At 44.7% G+C, this 24586-nt stretch overlaps 2 protein-coding genes across 2 annotated transcripts; one reads left to right on the forward strand and one right to left on the reverse strand.

The window, feature by feature from the left end:
- Positions 1-205: 205 nt before the first annotated feature.
- LOC131444397 (intraflagellar transport protein 43 homolog A) lies at positions 206-12658 on the reverse strand. Its single transcript, XM_058614672.1, has 9 exons — positions 12518-12658; positions 11749-11850; positions 8964-9034; positions 6764-6799; positions 6031-6077; positions 1873-1945; positions 992-1067; positions 793-855; positions 206-536 (listed from the first exon to the last, which is right to left on the reverse strand). Exons 1-9 carry the CDS (start codon positions 12560-12562, stop codon positions 426-428), a joined length of 624 nt encoding a protein of 207 aa, XP_058470655.1. The 5' UTR covers positions 12563-12658; the 3' UTR covers positions 206-425.
- Positions 12659-14487: 1829 nt separating this feature from the next.
- tgfb3 (transforming growth factor, beta 3) lies at positions 14488-24514 on the forward strand. The gene is made up of 7 exons (XM_058614670.1): positions 14488-15293; positions 19140-19303; positions 20572-20701; positions 20846-20953; positions 22298-22448; positions 23262-23415; positions 23505-24514. Exons 1-7 carry the CDS (start codon positions 14948-14950, stop codon positions 23661-23663), a joined length of 1212 nt encoding a protein of 403 aa, XP_058470653.1. The 5' UTR covers positions 14488-14947; the 3' UTR covers positions 23664-24514.
- Positions 24515-24586: the final 72 nt, after the last annotated feature.

Raw genomic sequence — 24586 nt, forward strand, 5'->3', positions numbered from 1 at the left:
ACTGGATTTCAGCTTAGCTGATTATCAACCTTGGACTTGTATGAGGGTGTTGATAATGTTAACAGTATAGGGAGGTTGTTTTTTTTATTTTTTATCCGTGACAGCCACTTTCAGGGAGCTTTGCAAAATGAGTTTGCCTTTTGGCTGATAAAGTTAAAAAATAGCAAAGAAAAAAAAAGAATGAGTTTCAAAAACTTTACCAAAGTCAGGGTCGGACAGGGTTGCTATGTGGCAAACTTTATTTAGAAAAGACAGCAAACGCTGCACACACACTTTACACTTTACACAATATACAACATGGACGACAAACTGTAATTAAAGTTAATATAACCAAAGTCACTGGCCCTTCTGTGTAATGGACATTCACCTAGTTCCCACTGGAGCCATTTAAAGTCCCAGTCCAAACCTCCTCCTCCTCCTCATCCTCATGTTACAGGCAAGGCAGCCTGCTCCTCATTCTCTCCTTGATCCCATTCCATCAGCAGCTCTGAGGACACCTCTGTAAACAGATGATCCCAGTCCCAGCTCACATCATCCTGCAGAGCAAAAGAGAGACAAAAGAGAGGGAGCGAAGAAGAATTAGGAGGCAGAAGGAGACACACCAAGAAAGAGAGCACGGGCTGGGAGCAAAGGGAGGAGAATGGGGGGAAGGAGAGCACAGGCTGTTAATGTACACATCATAAATCTTGATTACCTGTGAGACAGAGTGGCAAGCTCCCCTGGTGCTCTAGAAACAGCTGGACAGGCCTTCGCTGGGAGATCACAAGCTATATTTACTAAAAACCTACTCACCTCTTTCACCTCCTGCTCTGGCGCTAAAACCTTGGTGAGGAGCTTCAAGTCGATCTCTCCGTCCTGAAGAGAGGGTGCAGGAAAGAAAAAAAATGAACTTAGCTTGCACAAACTGGGGTGACGCCGGTTGCAGGAGTAAATGGACCACCTTGACGAGAACATTGTTGAGAAGATATAAAAATAAACGTTCTTGACTTACTAAGGTCTGGAAGGCAGAGTAATACTTCAGATCATTGTCCAGATCTCTGTAGGTCATTACCCGGTTCACCTGAATGCTAACGACAAGGTGACAGGAAGTCAGAAAAGGCCCGTGATGCACACAGACTTCCACTGTGATGACAAAATAATAGCAGCAATCTTAAGTGCAGTACTTTCCCTACTAACTAATAAACCAAAGACTGTGACGTGGCTGCGGAGAAGTTTGGAGTTTGTGCACAATGAGGCTCAAAACCACAGAGAGCAGGAGACGGTTGCCAAGTGGTAAACGCTTCAAATTGAAACCCAGCTGCTTATCTATGGGCTGGAATTAAGCGAGGGGGGGGGGCTCTCAAAGTGGCCGGGGCCTAGCAGTGCATGCCAGTCCTACTTACTGCACATTACACGCTACATTGCCCCCACAATGAGTTCAATGTGGATATTATCTCGCACAGAGAGCAAGCCCCAGCCTAATAACCTCCACCGCTGTCATAGCCTTGCTACATATTTGACACATGTCGGCGTGTCTCTCACTGACCTGTAAATCAAAGGGCCCAGTTAGTAAGGACCCTGGTAACAGAGTTGCATAAATCACACCCTACTGTTATTTCCCCATTTCGGCCGATAAAGCAAGGACAAGTAACCATCAAAGTCACCAAAAGTCAGCTACTGAGCTGTTTACTGTTTCCTGTGCATGAATATACTCTGAGTGTGTCCTCATGGAGACCAAAACCTGGTCCTAATGAGGCATAAGTAAGATTTGAATTGTGGTTACGTTAAAGTAGGGATTATTGCTTTAAGATGTCCAAATGAATGGAAGTCAATGCAGTGTCCTAAGAAGAATAGCTGCGCAAACCTGTGTGTGTGTGTGTGTGTTAGAGGTACCTTGGTGGAGCTGCAACTTGCATCGTGAGGTCTTCTTCCTGCACTTCCTCAAGGTCTGGAATCACTGGAATATCTAAAAACCAAGATAACACGTTTATAATTTGTACAAAAAAAATAATCAGGAAATCCAGAAGCACACATTTTCTGTGAGCATGTTTGTGTGAGACAAAGTCTGTGTGGCACTGTTTCTCCTCCCTCTCCCTCTCCCTCTCTCTCTCTCTAGTTACATCCTCATAAGAGCTGCCCTGTCACAATAGCCATGCGGCCATGAATATTCAGGAGGTGAGGCGGCAGCTCTTCCTGCTGTGAGAAGGCCGCTGGCCAGGGGCTCCCCAGAAAGCACCCCCTGCTACCTTAGCATTTGGGCCCTGTCAGTGCCACCCACCTCCAGGACCTGCAGTGGCCGGTGGGCCGACCTCCATGTCCACTCTGCCACTCCGACTGGGGAGGCATCCAGCCATGTGCAAGAGTATTTGCTTGTGGGCCCATCTGTGTGGGGTCGGAAGTCACAGTGCGGCCTGGCAGGGGCTGCGGTGCCAGGAGCCGCCAGCCCGCTGCTCAAACAGTGGGAACCCACTTTAATTGGCAAATCACAACAGGACAGTGGATGGCTCCACTCCCAAGAAGTACAGGGCAAACTTTCTACAGCCTTTTTTCAGATCTACATTTGTAGAAGCAGGGAAATAAAACAGTGTAATAAGGGATGTGATAGAACTAATTAGAGAAAAATGAATCATTAATAATGAACAAAAAGAATGGGTTCAAGAAGAGTTTCCTAAGGAAGAGTGAGGATGTTTGGCATGAACACCAACATCCTCACTAACCTCTACAGGTGCACCTCTGACAGTTTACTGACGAGCTGCATCACAGTGTGGTACAGGAGCCGCTCGGCCCCACTGTGCACTGTGCACGCAGCACAGCAGCACGTCACTGGCAACACAACACTTGGTTTAGGAGACGTCCAGCAGCGCGGTGCCTGCAGAAGACCCGTGCGGCGTCATCAAAGCCCACAGCCACCCCGACATACACGTGCTGCTCCTCTTTGTTACCATCTGACGATTGACAGAGGAGCATGGCTGCATGTGCTGTCCCACAACACATGTCGTATTTGTTCCCTGCAATACTTTAAATAAAAATATGCAATCAGCGATGAGTGCTGCTCCTGACCCAAGACTTCGGCATCACAAAAGTGCACTAGTTGTACATTGTCACTTTCTTTCTGTGCCTATATTTTAATTATATTCTACATTGAGCTGTTTCTTGACCCAATGTTTCATTACATATGACTTGTTTTTATTTTATCTGATAGAAAATTACATAAGACTTAATAAAACTTGACAACAGAATAGCAAAAGTCTTTGAATTAGTAGCAGAAAAATATATATAAGCCCAGTTGCTACTGATTTAATGACGTATTTGGAGAACAGTATATAGATATAGATATATATAGATGTGTGTGTGTGTATATGTACACAGAGACACCAATAGAATGCAATAGATGTTTTTATATGGTGCAGTTACTAAAAATGTCATACAAGCGTGGGTGTGATGTATCTTTCCTGTACAATGTTTTCCGGTTGGAGCAACAGACTGCACATCCTTATTAGCTCCACGGCTACGAGTGTTGACAGTGACATGAACAGAGAGGGGGGGAGAGAGGAAGCAAATAAAAAGGGAGGAACAGATAGACAGTCCGGGAGAGGGGGGGGGGGGGAGCTGGACTGCATGAAGAGGGTTTGTCAGTAATCTCTAACCACAGTACTGCACCCTGAGGGGAAAGTCAATAGAGGACCTAAATAGAGGTGAAGAGATGGAAGTCTGCATCTGATGTGAGGAAATATCTTGGCATCTATGTGACAATTCCTTCAAAATAACTCCTGGAAATAAAGTGTAGTTGAAGAATTGTATCGATCGCCAAGAGAACACTGAATTTCTGTGTGCCGCGTTCAAGTTACAAAGTGTTCTGATAGAGAGGAAATGATTCTGATTCCAAACATACTCGTCAGATGAAGGAAGGAGGACAACATGGTCAAAACCTGACCCGTCAACAAAACCTCGCCCTCTGTTGATAACTTAAGTTCCTTCTCTCCTTTTTTTTTGTAATTAAGCCAAATTAAACATGCGACACTCGTTTAGCCGCTGACAAGATTCATCTGTGTTTCTGATATCCAAATAAATGCAGGCGCGGGTATTTCATATTCATGAGGCCCCGGTGACACTTTGTCCTCTCATTTACAAAGCACAGCGTTCAGCAGAATCCGTCCCCCCTGGACCCCCAATCAAATTTAATGGTCTTAGTGCAATGACATCAAAAAACCTTGCTGTCCAACTCTCCTCAAACATATTCCTGGGTTCTCTTCCTGTCCACACACACACACACACACACACACACACTTTTTTCATTTTTAGCAACTAATATGCTATTAACACTCTCCGTGAGAGTTCAGTGTGAAACACAGAGGCAAACGCTGTCTATATGCAAAGTCTGTTATTAAGTGGAGAAAAAAAAAAAACATTTGTTTTGAACAGGCATCAAATTCAAACTATTACTGGAGGTCAAGCGTGGCTTCAAAGCAGCTGCAAACAAGCCGTTGTTCTCCTCTGGTGCAAAGGGGCGACTCCACCAGGAAAATGATGCCTGGCCTCGGCGCGGCACACTTCACCTACTCTGACTCCCTTCCCTCAGTGGGACAGGTATCAATGTGGCTTTTGTCCGCCGGTGAGCACCGCCGCGCACGCCCTTAGTACACGGTCGCGTCCGGCTTCTTCCCACTGAAGCATGTAAATATCAAACGGGGATGATTTGCTGTGAATGTAGACACACAGTACTCCTGGGAGGCACACGCTGGTCAGTGACTTTGGAGAGAACACCACATCGCTATATGCTATGCAGGGGGGGTCCAGACCAATGATTACCAAGGCACATAATCCACTTGAAAATGGCTTATGGGGGACAATATTCCACACATCACTGACCGAGACATGAGACACATGACTGTTTGCAATGCCGGTGCTATTTCAAGTGACCAGCAGGAGGCTGTGGGGGCAGCTGATGGAGAGATGGGAGCAAGGGACCCAGTTAGCCTTTCCCTCTCTTTTTCTCCCTCTGTGCTTGTAGCCAGTGGACATAAGGGATAAGGGTAGGGGACATAATCAAGATCGCCGGGGCTATCTCACTAACCCTCAGCACTGTAATTTCCACTGCCCCTGCCTGCAGCTCTGTATTAAGAGGTTTCCCCTCCACAGAGTAATAATCTTTCCGTTGGCATTAACTGTAAGAGAACCAAACCTATGAACTCTTCATGTGTGTGTGTCTGTGTGTATACAAACACGTGCAAAAGAAATATGAAACAATTTACAGTGCAATTTATGTCTTTTGCACTAAATTGTCACATTTGATTATCAGTTTTGTAATACTTTCTTAGTAATGTCCCACTTTCAGCACACAACACTTAATGATTTTTATCCATGTGTCTGTTCTGAGCTACATTGCAATTTTCTAAATGTTTTTAAGGGAAAACATTGACAGACTCTTTTAATCTGAAATGGAATTTGTTTATACATCAACAATCCTGAATCCTGATGTGATTAAGTCCCTCACTGTTTCTAACGTCGCTAACCGATCTGTCCTAAGGAAATTCTATATTTTCCCTGCTGCTTTGCAGTGGAAACATAAAACAACGGCAGAGCTCGGGCAGTGATTTTCTCTGTCAGCGCTGACATTGTTGGTGGAGCAAAGAGTCGGTGCCCTCAGGTGACTTCAGTCAAAGCAGCGATGTCGGCGCTAAATCGGTATTCAACAGCACCTGCCAGTCACTGTGTGCGCGCATGTTTGTGAATAACTGTTGCTCCGGGTGGTCGATGATGATGGAAACACACAATAAACACTGCTGCAATATTCTACTATCAACTATGAATATGACTTCATTCACCGTGCATATGCACATCAAAGGGGCTGTGATTGTACGGGTGTCACTTGCTCCTGTGGTCGAACACACAAATCCATGTCGGATCCAGAGACAAATATGAAGTGAGCATGATTTGACTGCTTATCTGGACGTCTGGATAAGCAGTCACTGGAGGGCTCCTCTTTATCCGTTAACACACAGAGAGTGTGTGTGTGTGGGGGGTGGGGGGGGATTCCGAGGGTGCTCTTACCTCCTTCATCATCTGATCCCTGGGGAGTTTGTGGTTGCAGGCGGCGGCTGAAGAAACAGGAAGTGGGAGAGTATGAATTATTGAACACTTGGAAAAAAATGGAGCCCGGGTGAGGTCATCACAGGAAGTGAGTGACGTGGCTCCGAGGCAACTTCGCTTTGCTTTGTCCCCTCATAGTAGAAAGGATGCTTGCTCAGTATGCTTAATTGAGACTGGAATAGTGGCACTAATAGTGATATAAGAGTCTTGTGCTGTCCAGGGTTATAAGATCACCTCTAAATGTTTTGGGTTTTTTGGGCAGTTGTGACAGATGAATAAAATACAGGGGTTTTTGTCTTTAGTTTTAAACCAAGCTTCTGTTAAAGCGCTGAACTCCAACTGTGCTGGGTAAAACATACAAGACCCTGTTCTCTACATGCCGCTCCTGGAGATGATGACTATTCTAGTCACAAAATGATGTGATGAAAAAGTATAATGAAAGGAAATCTGGGCTCCTAGCAGCAACAAAAGTGATGACAAAGTCAGTCACGCTGTCTTTTAATCATGCTAAGTGATTGTTCTTGGAAGGTGGGGAGATTAGCTACAGCGGAGGGCAGATTGGAGGTACAGCACCGTTTCCACTGTGCTACAAAGGAAACATGCAAACTTATTTGAATCCAAATTTATAATTTAAATCATCGAATTCAATCAGCAACTAACACTTAAAAATATGTATATGGTGTCTGAGACTTACTCCTCCAGATCCTCAGCTGCAGGTCTGCGTGAAGATCTGTAAAATAAGCAGAAAGAACAACTGTGAGACAAATACACTGCCATAATAATTACATACTACAGGATAATGTCATAAAACACTTCCTGATAGATACATATTTTCATATCTAATTATAGTCGTTCCATGATACCAGGGGTCTATGATAGTTGTGCTTTCTCAGCTTCATCTCCTGCTGGATCTGGGTGCTATTTTCAGACTTCTCTCCATTTACACAGCTCGGCTTGAACACAGGATGCCAGACACAAAAAAATACTATTTTTGGATTGAATCTCTACCACAGCACTTTATTTTTAGGACGCACACACTCAACTTGGCATCAAAGACATCATCAAACGTATCACTGCATGATTGTGCTACAGCCTGGTCATTAAAAACTGACCAGAGCACAGGAAGTTCTGGTATGTTTTGACTGGAAGATGAATATGATGGGTTTGATGTTTTCTTTTAAAAAAGATGCTAAATGCTTTGGTGGATCTCTGGTTGAGTAGTGCCCCCTACTGGTTTTAAAATGAATTAATTGCTCCTTGATCTGTTGGGTTTTCTCTTCTCTTCTCTCTCTCCATAATATTGTAAGGTTTATGCCTTATTATGTTAAGTGCCTTGAGCTAATGTATGTTGTGATTGGGCACTATACAAATAAAGTACTGTGACTTCCCAAAAATCAGGAGGACACACCGACAGTACTCATTATTATTTAAATAAAAAGATGACATCATAAATAAAGTAAATTATATAATCGTATTAGAATGAATTAGAATAAATGAAATGCAAAAGACCGGTCTTCTCTTGCATTTCCTGAGGTTTTGTTTGCTGTGGATTCCAAGCGCGATATTCAATCAACACAAACTCCTTCTTGTGCATAAACACATTAAATGAGATATAAAAAAACTAACAATTTATCTGTTAATTATCTAAATACATTCATTATTAATCCAGACACAAAACAAAGGAAAACACAGTTAACTATTCCCAACCTCCAGCCAATAATCTCTACTCCTGCGTTATGTGACTTATAAACGCTGTCTGAGTCGAAACCAACAGGCTTGAAGGCACAAGAGTCACACAAGGCAGGGCAAGGCTGAGCTGAAGGAGCCTACCTACCTGCCTGCCCTTGGACTGCGTCCTGACCAGAGGGCGGGGGTAGCGACACTTGCGACACATTACAGGCCCCTTGATTAAGACTCATGTAAGGCAAAGTGATAGACATGGTAAAACTGTCTGGAAAAAGTTGTTAGGGATAAAATATATTGTGACAACCCGGTTTCAAAGGTTCATCAATAAACTGACAGATCATTTAGTGTCAATTAGAAGTGATAGATCGACAAATCCCGGGATTTCTGCGCTGGGATTAGTGGGAGGAGGATGGCGGTGATTGAGCATGAGGGGTGACATTGAAGGGAAAAGTCCTTGCCAGTTCCAGTGGGGACCATTACTTACTTTGTTTCAGAGAGGATCAATGCACGTGCAAACCCCTTTTACACCTCCTGTATTTCAATCACTTTGAGGCTGGGTATCAAGCGGGAGGGGGTTATGTAAAAAGCAGAGAGGCGACACGCTGACCTTCTGCGAGATTCAAGAGATCTATTGAGTTTGCTGTTTTAAACTACACAAATAAATACAATCATCGGAGGCTGTACACGTCAGTGCATCTCCTGCACGCTCGGCTGCACCGAGACTGAAGAAAAGACAAGAACACTAGCACACAGAGGGGGAGTGTTGTACTTGTACAGTGTAGTAAAAAAAAAAAGCTTCATATTTACTTAATCTTGTAATCATATTTCGATGTGTTGGTAGTAAACGAAACCTTTTAGCAAGCTGCTTCCATCTGTTTCAAATATCTCACTAATTCTCCATGTTGTGCTCCCTATGTAAAGAGCAGACCGCAGTGTTGAGGGGGTGATTGAGTGGCTTGAACCCCTGTGATGAAGTGGCGAGCTGACTAACAGTGCCCTCCTGTGGCTGATGCATTAACCATGTCAATTACCACCTTGCTCACAGATGAAGACGAATGGAGAGTTGCATGCTCAGACAGGCTGCCCCTAACCTTGTTGATTCACAGTCTGAGTGCCAAATACGCACTGATAAATAAGCTCATTCAACAGCATGAGAGTTCATTAATAACGCATAACCCGAGGTCTGTGCTGGGGGGGGAGATACTTACTTGGCAGATCCGGACCCAGAGCTTTCCTCTGCCCAACCACCCTGCCGCCGTGCTGGTTTAGGAGGCGGGGCCTGGAAGGAGAGAGAGCTTTTTAATAGCAAACAATGTCACTGGATGTTTACTCACTCACACTGAGGAGAAATAAGTCCTTTTTAACTCTTATTAGCCTTTAATCTTTGTTTACTTTGTCATTGAGATGAACAAATAGAAAATAGAAAGACTCAAGTAAGTTTAAGTTGGTCATTTGCCAGTAGAGGGCTCTCTAGTCTACATCAGGAAAATCAAGCCCCAAAGCTTAACTTTAATACAGGAGACAAAACGTACATTTGTCCTGTTAAATGTTTTATTTAAGGTCCTATTTTAGTCTCCATTTTAAGCTAAAAAACAAGCAACAACTCCTCTATACGAAGCCATGTGTCTGGTATGTGCAGTACAGATTCTCATCTCTCGTCTCACTCCATTGTTTCTTTATTATAGTTTCAAAACATATTGAACAGAGTGTGGGAACTGCCTGTAAGTCTGACCTTAAAATAGATTGACAGAAAAAAAGAAAATGACCTTCTCCCTCTCATTCTGTGATTCTGAAAATAGTAAAGTCAGTAAGCATCTCAATCCTGCCTGAGACCGGGGAGCCTGAGACCGGTTCTTGAATGAATGAATGAATTCCTCAGAGCGCACATGGGTGGACATTAGACAAATGAATAAGTAGAAAGAAAGAAAAAAAAAATAACAAGCACACACACATTTCTCATTCCTGAGCTGGGCCTACAGAGAACAAAGCTTGTAGATGTATTTTTTTTTTTGTTTTGTTTGTGATGAAAGAGGAAATAACCTTCCATGGCTGGTTCCTTCACCGAACCATTTATAAATCTGACGCTGCTGAGGTCGAACGAGCTCCGTCCAAGTCGTTAAATGAATCCCCATTACTTCATTACGAACAAAAACAGACACAACAAAGACAACAGAGGCCTTTGAAGCAAATTCCTTCTTGTGTTTTGACATCCCTGATGTTTAATATTTGGCATTTCTGACAATGACCAGTTTTCATGAGACAAGATAATAAGGTCGAGTGCCTCGCAGAGTAATAAATTCATGTGACATTATTTCACGCAACAAAAATGGAGGGGACGCTAAGTGTCCTGAGAAACAAAACAAATCTGTGCATCCAATGCATGACCAAATATGAACCTCACAGCTGTAGTAAAATAGTAATGGCTGTTGGGGCAATTAGCTTGGCCCTTGTGGTTTCTAATTTAAGATTCTCTGATGGTCTCTGGGGCAAGGAACTCGTGGTGGCCAAACCCTTTGAGCCCATAAAAGCAACGGCGTCTTTGTTTAAAAGGATGTCAGGAATGTGACCAATCAGTTGGGTATTTTAGACAGAAGAGGCCAGGGTTGATAAACGAAGACTGCAAATAAACCCACCCAGTCGCACGACACTCTGGAAAAATGTATTGCATGCACACAGCGGGTCAGAGAGGGCGCGAGAATACTGGTTCATACATTAGGGAAGTTGGCCTAATTTGGAGAAGATTAGCCTAAAGCGAGAGCATTGCTGACATTTTTCCGCTCAGGGAATGTTGGCTCGTTTACAGTTTGCCAATCCAGGAGATGTGATTGATTCCATAAATATCAGTGACAGGGAAGTGAAATTATGTGTTGCATTTCTACTGGTACCACTCACGTCATTTTTTTGTTCTATATTTACGCCTATATTCAGCATCATTCCATGTTTCAAGAGGCAGGGATCAATATATGACGACATCTTTGCTCAAATTAAAGGTCCAGTGTGTACAATTTGGAATTGGAAGATTCTCCAATCCCCAAAACCATTTAGATTTGTGGATTAGGCAAATTAGACACTCTAGATTGACTGTAGTAGTGTGAGAGTGGATGGTTGTTTATCTCTATGTGTCCCTGTGATGGACTGGGGATCTATCCAGGGTGTACACCGCCCTTCACCCTATGTCAGTTGGATTGGCACCAGTGCCCCAGGATGGGTGAATGGTGTTAGTTGACTTAAACTAACCCATTCATATATACCTTAGGCAAGGACCATGCTTTACATAGGCCACTGATTTGTTTCCGCCATGTTTCTACAGCAGTCTTAAAGGACAATGTACATTTACTGATTGTTACAATCTGTAGTCCATTAGATGCTATTCATTCTTTAAAGTGAAGGTTTATTAAAAAACCGTGGTAGAGTCACAGGGATTTTTATGGGATATTGTTTTTTACAAAATGTATAAGAGCCCAGTTACAGTACTGTGTGACTTTAAAGTTTAAAAAGGTTTTAGAGCTTCCATGAAGTTGATACTTAAACACTTAAAGCAAGTATGCAAGATCCAAAAAAAACAGCACAATGAACAGTTATTGAGAAAAGTCTGTTTATGCTTTAAAATGTGCTCAAGTAGGAAAAAGGCTACTCAACAGTGTCTGAACAAAAAACTTTATACCATATGTGTCAACTTCCTGTGACTTTATGCAGTGTGAGACTCTCAGCCGTTCTATTTCATTTCAAATTGAACCAATGAAGCAATAAAGTAATGGTGGCACAAGTTGGTGCACTGACGCTGACACTGTAAATGGTATAAAGTTGGTGTCTGGAGCACTAACAACAGAAGCCATGCAAAGGAAGTCTCAATTCTGTTCATGCTACCTACCTCCTCTTCATCCTCCTTCGATTTATATACAAGACAAAACCAAAATGCATATTGATGATGCTTAGTGTGAGGTGGTAATAACATGCAACTAACTCTCTCTCAATAATCATGTGATCACATACTTCTCCCATTGAAGCAGAGGTGGAGGATTTCCTTGCATAGCGGGAATCCTCAAGCGATGATTGGTCTGCTGCAAGGCGAGCCCTTCGTCCAGACTTTACAACCTGGGAAATGAACGCAATTTTAAAAAGGAGAAGAGATTTAGATTTTTAGAACGCTACACATAGGCACTTGAAGTAGTTCCAAAAAAGGCTATGACGTGGCTTTGCTTTAACTGTGCTTTCTACTGAGAGAAATGTTTGAATGTGCTGCTTAGACACACTAAATGTAATATGTCCAGTTATTACACTTAGTTAAAGCAGTTTGGTGCTTAAATAATGTTATTACATAATGTAATACAACTGTCAATCCTATTAAATCAGCGTGTGATAATACTTTCTTGCATGATTCACACGTTAATCTATCATTAACGATATAAAGGTGTACCTAATAAAGTGGCCGCGAGCGTAAACACAAGCTGTGCATGTCGGGAAGTTTCTGCTAATAGTTTAGTTAGCATTAGCATTCAGTGAACGTAAAGTACTCTGATACAAACTGGTTTGCGACTTTTCTTTAAATGCGACAGCGTGTAACAGATAACATGTACCTTAACTGTTTACCACACTCTCAGATTAACTCATACGGAGGCTTACGTTAGCTCGTTAGCTACGTAGCTAACGCAAGCCTTCGCCGCACCGTTATATTCCGTGGTCACAGCTCCACGGACAACGCACAGGGTTCATGTAACCGCTGTCTCGGTTGCGTCGTCTCCTTTCCTGCGCCAGAACTCACGTTTTTCACCGCTCCGGTGTCTCCAAGAGGAAAGTTTTCGTCCATCTCGCTCCTCGCTCCTTTTACTAGGACGAGGTCTGGGCCTCAGCGTCTTCCTGGATATCACCAAGCGTCACACAGCAACGCTCTCCATGGCAACGCCAAGCAGGAGGAAAGTGGTGCGTCCCGTTCACTGAGAAACACTATTATATCATATCAAATCAATGATATAAAATATAATATGATATCATATCATATTATATATTATTATATCCAGTGGCGTGCATGGGGGTGGGTGTCCTTCCTAGTGGCTGCATATGTGGCCCCTAAAAATGGATTGTTTCTCAAGGAGTGTCTTTCTAGTGGTGGAAAAAAGGGTGTCCTCTGTGCTGTATAGATAATGTCCATCTTGGTGACAGAAATTAATGAAACAATAATATATGGAAGTCCATACAGAACCAGAGCGACAGAATTCTGTCCTCCGGCCGAGTTGACTTGGGCCCCAGGTCACACTTTGGACATGCCTGCCTTAAGGTGGGGGACACACTACACAATTTTCCCACTCGTTACCGATTTTGAAAAGACTTGTGAGTACACACTAACCGACTAGTTTCAGCAGACTTTCTTTATGACGACTGACAGCCATGTCTACCAGAGCCACAGTTAAACAAACATCACTGTTGTTGTTGATATTCAATGGCAATATCAACACTACCTGTCGTCTTCGTCTTCTGACGCTATTTCCTGTGTCCCAACTACTCTTTTTTCATAGGCTGTTGGCGACAATTGTCACGATTGTGTCCAGAGTCAGAGTCCCGACTGTCCCCAACTAGTGCTGACTGGTGCAGAACTGTAAAATTGGGCAAAAAAACCTTGTAGTGTGTCCCCAACTTTAAGTGTACCAGTGCACAGTGGGTGCCCTTTTAATTTCCACCCTCTGCCTCTCCAATTGTATGTGCACGGCACTGATCTTATGTTACGTATAATAATTATACAGAAATTATTAATTTGTTAAAGGTCACAGGTCTCGCTGTGGTAACACAGACGTTAAGCAATGAAATAATGAAATGGCTTTTTACAGCTACCATTGAACAAAACACTGTAAATGAAATGACTAAATATGGAGGTGTTTGAGGCGTACAATGACATTTCTGGTTTACATTTTTTTTTAAAAACAACCTCATCCTATTTATGGGAGAGCAGCAACTGATGTCACCCACACAGACAGTCACAGACAGTTGTGTTTGTCTTTTACCAAACAATTATACTCCCCAAAAACTCCCACGTCGTCACTTCCTCGTCTAAACAGCCCAGATGAAGCTCCATCACCCACACTATCTCATCTGCAGGTCAAAGTTGGATGATGAGAGAGTCTGGGAAAGGACTGTAAAGGAGGGAACTCACTGTAAGTGCACCCACTGGTGAACACTAGATGTCACTGTTGTAAATGATTTGTGTCATTGAGAAAGGGAAACTGGAGCGTCTAACAGCAACAGGCTGCACCTTGGCCCCCTCCATCTGTATTGGATCTTCTTCTAAAACGTCTAACTTTGGATGTTCTCAGCGCTTTCATGTCATGTCTTGTTCATTAAAAGTCTCGAGATCAGACTGTTTGGTGGGATCCTGTGGACACACACTAAAACCATTCTCTAGTTCGCACTTATCATATTACACATGTCCCAATAGAAAAGACAGAAAACAGCACATTTTCATGACAATCAAATGCAATCAATGTGGGCTTTTCTTTTCTTTTCTTCTCTTCTTTACATGTTCTCTCCTTTCGCTCTTTTTGAGTGAGGAGCCCTCTCCCTCTTGCGTAATCACACATTGCCCAATAACACGCACATCCCAAATGTGATCCAAACGCAGCTTTGACACCGTTCAAATCAAAGTCTTATTAAAGGCAGAATGGGTCAGAACTCTTTGTCCGCGCGCACTGCCGCCCCTCCCTCGGTGAAACGTCACAGCTCGCGAGTATAAAGTGTGTGTGAGAGCGAAGCGCGCCCGTGTGTTTGAGGCTGGACTGCAGGGAGCGAGCAGAGAGCTAGAGAGAGAGAGGCGCACTGACTCCAAAACAGCAAGTGGATGGAAAGAGCTCAGTGCAATGGAGAAAGTGAACCACGGCACAGAGACTGGTGCATTGTAACTACAGGCGAAGGAAAGAGGCGCCCGCACGCGACAGGGAGGAATGAACAGTAGGATACGGAGTTTTGTTGAAGAGTTGAGATTGAAGCGTTCCAAAATGGCACGGATTTGCGCCAATGCAAATGCGCATTTCGCAAAGATGACATAGCACTTGAGAAAATGGGATTCCTGCAGGAACAGAACTCACTCACGACCTGAATGAGAAGAGGAAGGAAAGTGGATTCTATTCAAATCGGAATTCAGTCTGGTTTCTGTTTGTCTTTTTTTTTTACTTGACAAGCCTCGGTGGTGAAACGAGGGTGAAATATGAATCTGGGCAAAGCACTTCTGTTTTTCCTCCTCTCCAACTTTGTGACAATGACTTTGTCGCTATCCACTTGCACCACTGTGGATATTGACCACATCAAGAAGAAGAGAGTGGAGGCGGTGCGGGGACAGATCCTGAGTAAACTCCGGCTGACCAGTCCGCCTCAAACAACAGGTCCAAGTCAGGTACCGTTTCAGGTTCTGGCCCTTTATAACAGTACCAAGGAGCTCATTGAGGAGCTGGGGAGGGACAGGCAGCAGAGTTGTGGACAGGATAATACGGAGACTGAGTACTATGCCAAAGAGATTTACAAGTTCAACATGATCAATGGTCCAACAGAGAACAGTAAGTTCACTTTACTCACGTTTATTCACATCCAATAGTCTGTTCAATCAATCAGCAATCCCTGCTCAGTCCAATAAGTTACTACCTTTGTTCTCATTGATTATGGACTGGAGTCATTAACAATATCTGTGCGCAAAGCAGCCAGTGAGCTCCATCTCTCCAAAGTCTTCATTGCGAGTTTTTTTGTTTTGTTTGTTGTTTCTAACTCGAAAGCCTTTGTCTTGCCACGAAGCAAAACTGCTACAGGTGAGGTAACTGTCCGAAACAGGGGGATCTCATTTTTCCAGCTGGCGTTTACTTCACCCGTGTCAATGCAGCGTTTACGCACGGACGCGCCTCTGAGCAGCAGAGCGCTGCGCTCAAAGCAGAGGGCAAAGTAAACAGTCTAATTGGAATGAGCACCATTCCTCATACATACCTCACACTAAAGCCATGGGAACTCCAGCTGAAGTCTGACACATTCCTGAGCGGGGAAAATTCTCAGGCAGTTAAGTCTAGTCTTTATTGCCAACTCCCAATACCTCATTTCCATTTTCTGGCCCCGAGTTTCCCCAATATTTTTCATCCACTCTTACGTCTCACTCACCTCAATTTCCCTAATAGTTCTCTCTGGTAGCGAGAAACTGAGCAGCTCAGGGTTTTGATCTAATTCCCTTGTTCATCCATACTGGTATTTCCTGTATAAACTATGGTCCATTGATTGCTCCAAGAATCTGAAACAGAAGCTGAGCGAGCAGCAGAGAAAGTTCCTTTGTAAGTGGAGTTTCATGGTCAGGGGGAAGGGAGGGGGGGGGTTGGTCAGTGGTTTGCTTTACCATTTTTCGAAATCAACAGGTGTTTATGCTGCGCCGCCGTGACACTGAGCAGAGCCTCTGGCTGTTCCAGCACAAGTCCTGAACCCAATCCATTTCACAGGTCCCGCGAAAGTGCTTCTGACATTCAAAATACACAGCTTGGGGTTTATCCGCTGGTCAGAGGTAGAGAGTGCTACCAAAACAAACAGAGGTCTAAGGAGTGGGATCAGTGATGGCCTGGTGCCCAGGACACATCACACTGGTCTCATACAGTAGGCCATACTGTAGGTGGTCATACAAGACATCATCCTCACTTAGTGCTGGCAGCGCTGACTGCAAACTAACAACTTTGTCACACATGAAATTAAGGAAATAAACTCAAAGGTGCCTGCATATGTTAATGAGCGCCTCTCTCTTCCCTTTCCATGATGTAATATAAGAGAGAGAGAGAGTGCAGGGCATGTTGAGTGTGTTGGAACATAAATGTGTGTCACCTTGATCCTTTTTGCAGGCCCGCTTCACTTTTATTCCTGCTGGATATAATGACTTTCACATTCACCGTTTCTTGGAAGGTGGGACTGCTTGGGAGTCGAGCGAGGCTCTGCTGCTGTCTTCATGCACGGTTCAAAAGTCAGACAGAAACGTTTCTGTCACACTTGAACGCGCCGCTTGCTCAGCCATTTGTGAGACGAAGCACGGTTTGTGTCGTGGCAGCGATCTCGGTCTTCCACTTCTATTCATTCAAATACCCGCCGAAGACACGAGGTAGAGACATAACTCAGCCGAAGGATGAACTTTGGCACAACAGCAGTTGAGTCTCGTTGGGTAAAATTAGAAAGATCGTGCAGATTCGTCACAATGCCGGGCCAATAATTGTGTCAGCGTTGGATCTGTTGAAATGAGGACAAGCATAAGCAGCGTATCTGATATATGGGGGATAGTAGAAAGATGATGTCATCTGAACAAACAGAGACAGAGGTCTGTGGCCTGCTCCCAAAGAAACAGACACAACCTCCTCTCCAATCAGGGATCACATTCTCTCGGTGCAAAAAACAGCATTTGAATTCTGTCTGTTAGATTCAAATGAAATGACTTACATGTTGAGTTTTTCAATGACGAGCGATCAAAAACTCTTTGCGAATGTCCCGCGAGAGTATTATGATGTAAACAAGTCAAATCCCAAATGGCAGAGAACTCGAAAAGAAAAAGAAAAACAGTTTTTTCCAACAGTTTTTCTGTTTGTCCTTTTTAAGAGACCTTGACATCTCAGCAGCTGGCGAGCACCTGCTGCCTTATGCTTCCTATTTCCTTTGTTTACCTCCTCAAGCTCTGGAGAGACTGACATCACAGACAACCCTCTGGGCAAAAGGGCAAAAAGAGGTGATTCCAGGGAGGGTTTTTTTTTTCTGTCCTGCAGCTTCTGTGCCCTGAGAGGAGAGAAGCTGAGCGTCTGAGGCCAGGCAGTTTATCAAACATCTGTTTACCTAGAATTCCCTTATTTGAAGCTCCTCTTTATTCAAATGAATCCAGCGATAATACGCTTATTTTTTTTTTGCTTTAGTACGTGACCAAAAATAGACTTTTGCAAGAATGGAAAGTGGTAAAAGAAGTCATTTGTTAACATCCGTGATGTAAAACGTAATCGGTTTTAATATTTAACAGAAGAAAACTCTGTGTGCACTCACAGGTCAAAGGTCAAAGTAGTGTCAGCGTCCTGTCACCTCAAAGCTGCATCCTCTAAATGGAAGCGGTCAGACAATTTGTGAATGCATTGCAATTAAATTACACAAGCGATCCCCCTCCACTCACCAACATGGAACAAATTACCTTTTTAAACCCTTGGCAAAAATAAGCCATAATGTGAAATCCACCTAAAACCGTTGCAATGGGAAAAATGAGGTCATCCAAGAGGAAACCGAAGACTTGATTAGAATTTCAAATCTCCTCTCGAAGTGGGGCTTTCCACCTTTTGGGTAATGTGGGGGGATGGGGGAGGGTGGGAGCGGGTGTAATTGAGGGGGAGGAGGGAGGGAGGAAAGGGCTACTGAGGTTTCCTCCTTGTAGATTGTGTGGAAAACAGTGGACAGATCTCTGATTTGATGGATGCCGAAAAGGTCGCTGCCTATAAATAGGGAACGTTGAGAAGAAAAGAAACTTTTTTTGAGTGGAAATATCAGATAATGAGTGGGAGGACAATGAAATGGGATTACGGGTCTAATGAATTACTGATACGCGGCGATGTACGAGTTCCTTTCGCATGACACGACAAAGAAGTTTCCATTCGTCCCTGAATCGCCCGAGGTGCAAATCAGCTAAAGGTGCGTTGCCCCTTTCAACCCTCAGCGAATCTGAGGCTCGGTAATAAAAAGTAAGCTTGGGGTAGTAAATTAGCCGTGGCTTGGCTGTAAATGACTGTTTCCACTAGGCTCGTTAAAAAAAAAAAAAAAAAAAAAAGTTTGCTATGAGCTTGTTTTGCTCAACGCTGCATGTACTTGGCCTGTTATAATAATAAACCGGTCAATGGTATTATGGTATAAAGAGAAGGAAAGGCTTCAGTGTAACAGGAAGCTTTTCAGATAGAATCACAATGTGGTCGTTTGTTAAGTGGAATCCACTAAAGGTCAGTGTGTAATCACACACACTCACACACACACACACACACACACACACACACTGCGAGTCAGTGCTTGTCGAGTCGCCCGCCTCGCCGGGTTCTCAGGTGATGTTCTGCAGCAGCATGTGATCACGATTCCACCACGAGCTTCCAGGGGGAAACTTGGCTTCTGTCGGAGTCCTCAAAGCACCTGTTGGCCTCTGGAGCTGGAGGGGGGGGGGGGTGTGTGTCCTCCTGTACCCTGCTCTGCTCCTCCACTGCCACAGGGAACATTTGCTTTTCATTTCATAACATCCACTTGTTGCTAACTCGCACAAAGCATAGGCAAATTGTTTGTGGCTCCCTTGAATGAGCTAAAAATGATTGTTTCAGTGCCGTCACAGATGTGTGTTTTTGGAGCGTGACGTTTGGACTCATCCTCTTCTACTTTACCTCCAGACGACCTCTCCTTCTGCGCGAAGAGCGTCACCTCCAAGGTGTTCCGCTTCAACGTCTCCGCCATGGAGAAGAACTCCACCAACTTGTTCCGGGCTGAGTTTCGAGCGCTGCGGATCCCCAACCACGGCGCCAAGAAGAACGAGCAGAGGATTGAGCTCTACCAGGTGTGTTACACTCTCACTGTTAGCGATGGCCTCTATTTCTCTCGATAGGAATATGAAAACGTTTATTTCAGGGTCTGATTTTCATGCACTGATCATTATTTCACATGTCAAATGGATTCTAAGGTTATTCTAAGTAACCCTAGATCAGCGTTCAATCACAAAGCCATTGTCTGTCTTTTAGCCAGGGCTTCGTATGTAGATCTGCATCTTTTTGCGAAGCGTCTGGGGTGCGTGGGGTGACAGGGATGGATTTTTCCTCATTAATCACCCCGAGAGACGAGGAGTAATGATCGGGTTCCAACATTTCCTGCCAGGGAGACAAGTGTCTCCGGACTGCATACCGCCTCAGAGGCACAGCTCTGGCCAGCGCTGAATGCAGATTGTTTCCAGGGGCCTGAGAGGAGATAGAGGCAGAGTCACCCACCGGGGGGAGTAAATGGAGCCTCTAGCTCGCTCACACCCACACTTGAGCTCTGGTGGTTGGGCCGGAGCAGATTGGCAGAGTGGCTGCTGCTGCCAGTCATCTGGCCCCCCTCTCTCCCACAGGAAGGCAGATTAGATTCAAACAAGAACCTGGTTATCCATAAACCACTCAAATACACACATTTCTCACTACACAAGGATGTCCAAACGACACCGTTGTACACCCAAATATCCTGATCCGTGCGTTTGTACCGTGTCAGCAGTGCAAAAGAGTGTGATGTCATAGCAGTGTCACACACACAGTGAAGCGCGCCAATGAATTCACCAAAGAAGACGAACGCAACGCAGAAAAACAAAGGATGAAAATCCAGCATCTTGTGTTCTTTCTTCTTGGCATGGGGCCGTTTGCCACGAGACGAAGACAATCGCTGTTGAAGGGAAGGAAAGTGATTTTACGTACGCACACGTGTGTCTGGGGCTTTCAACACAGTCAGGAAGAGAGCGTCCGCAGAGATAAACCCGCAGTCTGCGTGCTTTCTGAACCGTGTGACGCGGCGTCCAGGACCAGGAGCCCAGCTCCTCTCCGAGTTTGAACCGCCGATGCGAAAGGACAGCCAGGTTCTCATTGGCAGCAGGGCTACACGCAGGCATTAACTTGCAAAATGGGGATATCAACACAGGGAGTCACTTTTTCCATGAAGAGTAGACATTTGGCCCGAGGCATCCTGGAGAGTCTGGCTCAAACAGACAGCTCTGGTTCTTGTGTGTGTGTGTGTCTGTGTGTGTTTGTGCGCACAAAAGAGTTTGTGCAGCTGGGTCACATTTTCATCTTTTTTCCTTTGCAGATCCTCCAGAAAGACGACCCCAAAGCCAAACAGCGCTACATCGGGGGCAAGAATGTCCTGACCAAGGGAACGCCTGAGTGGGTCTCCTTTGATGTCACAGAGACCGTGAGGGAGTGGCTAATGTACCGGCGTGAGTGGGACACCTCACATTTTCCCCGTGTATCACATGTCCTGCCAGAGGGGACGAGTTCATAAAAAAAAATAAGGATTTTTTTTTTCCCCTCAGGGAAAAAATGTCAGCTCATTACATCCGTCTTCTCTTGTTACTCCTCAGAGACCAACCTTGGCCTGGAGATCAGCGTGCACTGCCCCTGCCATACTTTCAGGCCTAACGGCGACATTATCGAGAACACCAACGAAGTGCTCGAGGTCAAGTTCAAAGGTGAGAAGGACACAATGTACAGTGTGTCATTTCTGCCACTAGGGGGATCTCTAAATCAAAACAATATTATAATAAAAGACCTCGTTTAAGTCGAGAAGTGAGTGTGTGATCGCAGGAACTGTTGCCTCGCATTTGTGCTGCATGGTCTACGGAGTTTTGGCGAGTGGATCCATTCGTGTCAAATACACACAATAAAATTAGATAACACACTATTTAGTAGTACCGAATACTCATTTTTTGAAGTTGTAGCAGAGACGGTCAAGTGGGTCTTTTATTTTAACTATAATGTTCACACCGCTCTCCGTTCAGTGGTTAAAGGAACAATATGACATTTCTGCCGTTTAGCGCGAAAACTTGGACACAGAGCGAAGAAACTGGAAATGTAAAAACAAGGTGTGAATTTAGAGGGATTTTTTTTTTCTTTCTCTTTCTTGTCCAAACATGGCGACAAATTTAGTCATAATAGAACTGAGCCAGACGGTAATTTCCCCTTATTTTGGAGTCTTAATGTTAAGCTAAACTAACCAGTTGCTTGTTAAGGCTTTGTATTTATAGCACACGGACGTGAGAGCGCTATCAACAACAGTCTTCACGATCAAAGCCCTTTACAGGTCACTTTCACCCGTTTCACTTCCCTTTTGAAGTGTATTATGGTCTGTCTATAAGAATCTGGTGATGCAGTTAGGCAGCGTAGACTCTATACTAAGCCTCGACCAGACTAACGTTACCTTAGGTGACTTCTCTGGGTACGAGTAGGTCGCAGAGCAAGTGTGCTTCACAGATATGTTTCCTATCAAAACGGCAACATTAAGAGCGCTCTCTTTATTGTAACGATACTCTTTGGTGTCTTTTTTCGCTAAAGAAAATGGGATTTCTTTCTGACGGCAATAGAGAGACACAGAGCATGGGAATACAATTGTTCTGGTATCTCACTTAGCACCGGAGCCCCGGGGCCCTCGGTCCTGGGAACGCTCCAGACTGGCTTGGCCACAAGGAATGTGCTGCCACGGTGCTCAGACGCTTGGCCCGGAATTAAAGAGGGGCGTACATATTCACCAGCAGCCTCTCTCCTGAGATATACGCTGCTTAAGCTATCAGGGGTAGAGTGGATGAGCAGACACAGGCCCAGGGGGGAAAGTGGAGGAAAGGAGGGAATAAGAGGAACCAGTGTTAAATAAGGAAAAGGAAGAAAAGTGGGCCAGAAGTGAACAAAGCCTGGCCCAGAGATTACAGTGTCCTTATGTAAAAGTCACAACTCTGTGTGCTAATTACAGACACACGCGTGTCTTTTAAAGCCCATGTTTTGGTTCTTGACTGACTGACTGACTGATCTTCCTCGTGCAGGCATGGAGCCAGACTATGAGGAAAAAAAAACAAAACAAAAGGAGCTGCCTTACCCTCACCTCATCCTCATGATGCTCCCTCCCCACAGACTGGACGCCCAGTCGTCGTCCCGTCGACGCAAGCGGGCACTGGACACCAATTACTGCTTCAAGTAAGGCACGCTTCCTCGTCCCGGGGCTATTTTCATTTGTTTGCAAAGCTGCCTTGTCTAAGTTATAGTGCTTTTTATCTGAAAATGAGCTTTGTCAAGCAATACTATCAGAGAGTATTTGTGTGTATTCACCGGCGGCAGGCGAGGACAAGAGGCGGGGGGTTTTTTTTAGCCCTATAATTCACTTCTGAATCTTCTGAAGTGGAGCTGAAAGCCTTCATCAGCATTGTGTGAACTCATTCCACGATGGTTTTAACTTTCAAAACAATATTCTCTCCGGTTACACCCACACTGTCGTTTTTGGAGCGCTAAGTGCTTAGAGCCGAGCGAATAATAACGGCAGCGATTTTTGCCCTGCGGGGGGTTACTTTATATTGTTGTACCTCCCTCGGGGGAAAAACAAAAAATGGAAACATCACCTGTCATTTCTCACAGTGATGTGAGGGAGGAACACAGCATGGGCACAGAATACACAGAAAAAGCGTGTTAATCATGGCGATGAGCATGACACGGGTATAAGCTGATACACGTCGGGATCTGTCCCATTACCAGCCATCTCCTCTTAGCACGCCGCCGCCGCCGCCGCCTCCTCAGCTCTGGATTTCCGACGTCAGGTTGGCAGACAGCACCTAAGACATTTGGGCCGACTCCAAGAGGGAAAATAAGGGCACACCTAAGAGTGGAATTTCTGAACTTTTTTCCTCATCTCTCTGCTTGTGAGGCCATAGGGAGGAATGTGTATACAACTCGTATTAAAATAGTGTGATTTCAGTGATCTTCTCTGTCCCCACACACACACACACACACACACAGCAATTATGAGGAGAACTGCTGCGTGCGAGCGCTATATATCAACTTCCGTCAGGATCTGGGCTGGAGGTGGATCCATCAGCCTGAAGGGTACTATGCTAACTTCTGCTCCGGTCCCTGTCCTTACCTACGCAGTGCAGACACCACCCACAGCTCAGTGAGTTCAAGCCACAACACATTTACTGTGAGCTGTGCAGCGATGTGTTTGCTGACGTGTGTGTGTGTGTGTGTGTGTCCTTGTTCCAGCTGCTGAGCCTCTACAACACCCTGAACCCCGAAGCCTCCGCCTCACCCTGCTGTGTTCCTCAGGACCTGGAGCCGCTCACCATCCTCTATTACGTGGGCCGCTCCCCCAAAGTCGAGCAGCTCTCCAACATGGTCGTCAAGTCCTGCAAGTGCAGCTAAAACGTCAGGGCTCGCGCTCGAGGGGGGGCCTGGCGAGAGACACGGGATGTGACGGTACCCAGTACGACTCAGGAGCACGTGTGAGGGGTTCGAGGTGGCAGTTTGTCCTCCATGAGTACCTCTTCCCTCTGCTTCAGCCTTGCCCGAGCTCTCCACCACTCTGCTCGCAACCATCAAGCACCACTTTACTAACAGCGCTCGCAAACCTCCCCCCGCCCCGCCCCCCATCAGACCTTTTGTCGATCTTCAGATACGGCCTTTTTCACATCGGTGTTTCTCTTCTTTTTCTTTTTTCTTTTTTTTTCGCATTTCCAGCATTTTGAACAGCCTTTACCTCAGTGTCACCTGACGTCGGTGTTCAAAGCCCTGTTTTCAACAAAGGAGGAACGCTCAAATGACCACTGCGTCGCCAAGGGACATAGAATAATTGGAGCAGAAAGTGACTGAGAACGCAGACTGAACTCAAATCGAAGAGGGGTTAAAAAGGATTATTGTGTCACCACGCACGCCACAGCTCCCCACACTGTTTATTTCACCATTTATTTGCTGTTCAATGTAAATGATCTGAGAGAAAGAGAAAAAAACACATGCTGGAAACCGACGTTTATTCCCTAGTATTTCCATGGTTATGTTTACCTCTGTAATGCAACAGGACGGTGATTCCAGGGATTGTTTTTTTGTCGTTTTTTTTAAAGTGAAGCCCTTTCTGTTGTATGAGACGATGTATGTCACTAAGTGAACACTTAACTAGATCACCAACTGTAAATGTTTTTTTTTTCTTATTACTCTTGGAAACACCTTTTTTTTTTCTTTTCTTTTTTTATTAAAAAAAAATGACCAGTTGGATAGAATGGATCTATGTTTTTCCCGTTTATTTTCGGCGGGTACATTTTGTCCGCGTGAACACAGTCTGTGCAGTGATT

This window comes from Solea solea, chromosome 18 (genome assembly GCF_958295425.1).
Source record: "Solea solea chromosome 18, fSolSol10.1, whole genome shotgun sequence".
Taxonomy (NCBI): domain Eukaryota; kingdom Metazoa; phylum Chordata; class Actinopteri; order Pleuronectiformes; family Soleidae; genus Solea; species Solea solea.

Coding starts and splice junctions, on each gene's coding strand:
- tgfb3 (XM_058614670.1), top strand. CDS start 14,948: ATGAATCTGGGCAAAGCACTTCTGTTTTTCCTCCTCTCCAACTTTGTG. Junction 19,304..20,571: donor AGAGGATTGAGCTCTACCAG/GTGTGTTACACT, acceptor TTTCCTTTGCAG/ATCCTCCAGAAAGACGACCC. Junction 22,449..23,261: donor GACACCAATTACTGCTTCAA/GTAAGGCACGCT, acceptor ACACACACACAG/CAATTATGAGGAGAACTGCT.
- LOC131444397 (XM_058614672.1), bottom strand. CDS start 12,562: ATGGACGAAAACTTTCCTCTTGGAGACACCGGAGCGGTGAAAAAC. Junction 11,851..12,517: donor ACACCGGAGCGGTGAAAAAC/GTGAGTTCTGGC, acceptor TTCATTTCCCAG/GTTGTAAAGTCTGGACGAAG. Junction 856..991: donor ACTCTGCCTTCCAGACCTTA/GTAAGTCAAGAA, acceptor CCCTCTCTTCAG/GACGGAGAGATCGACTTGAA.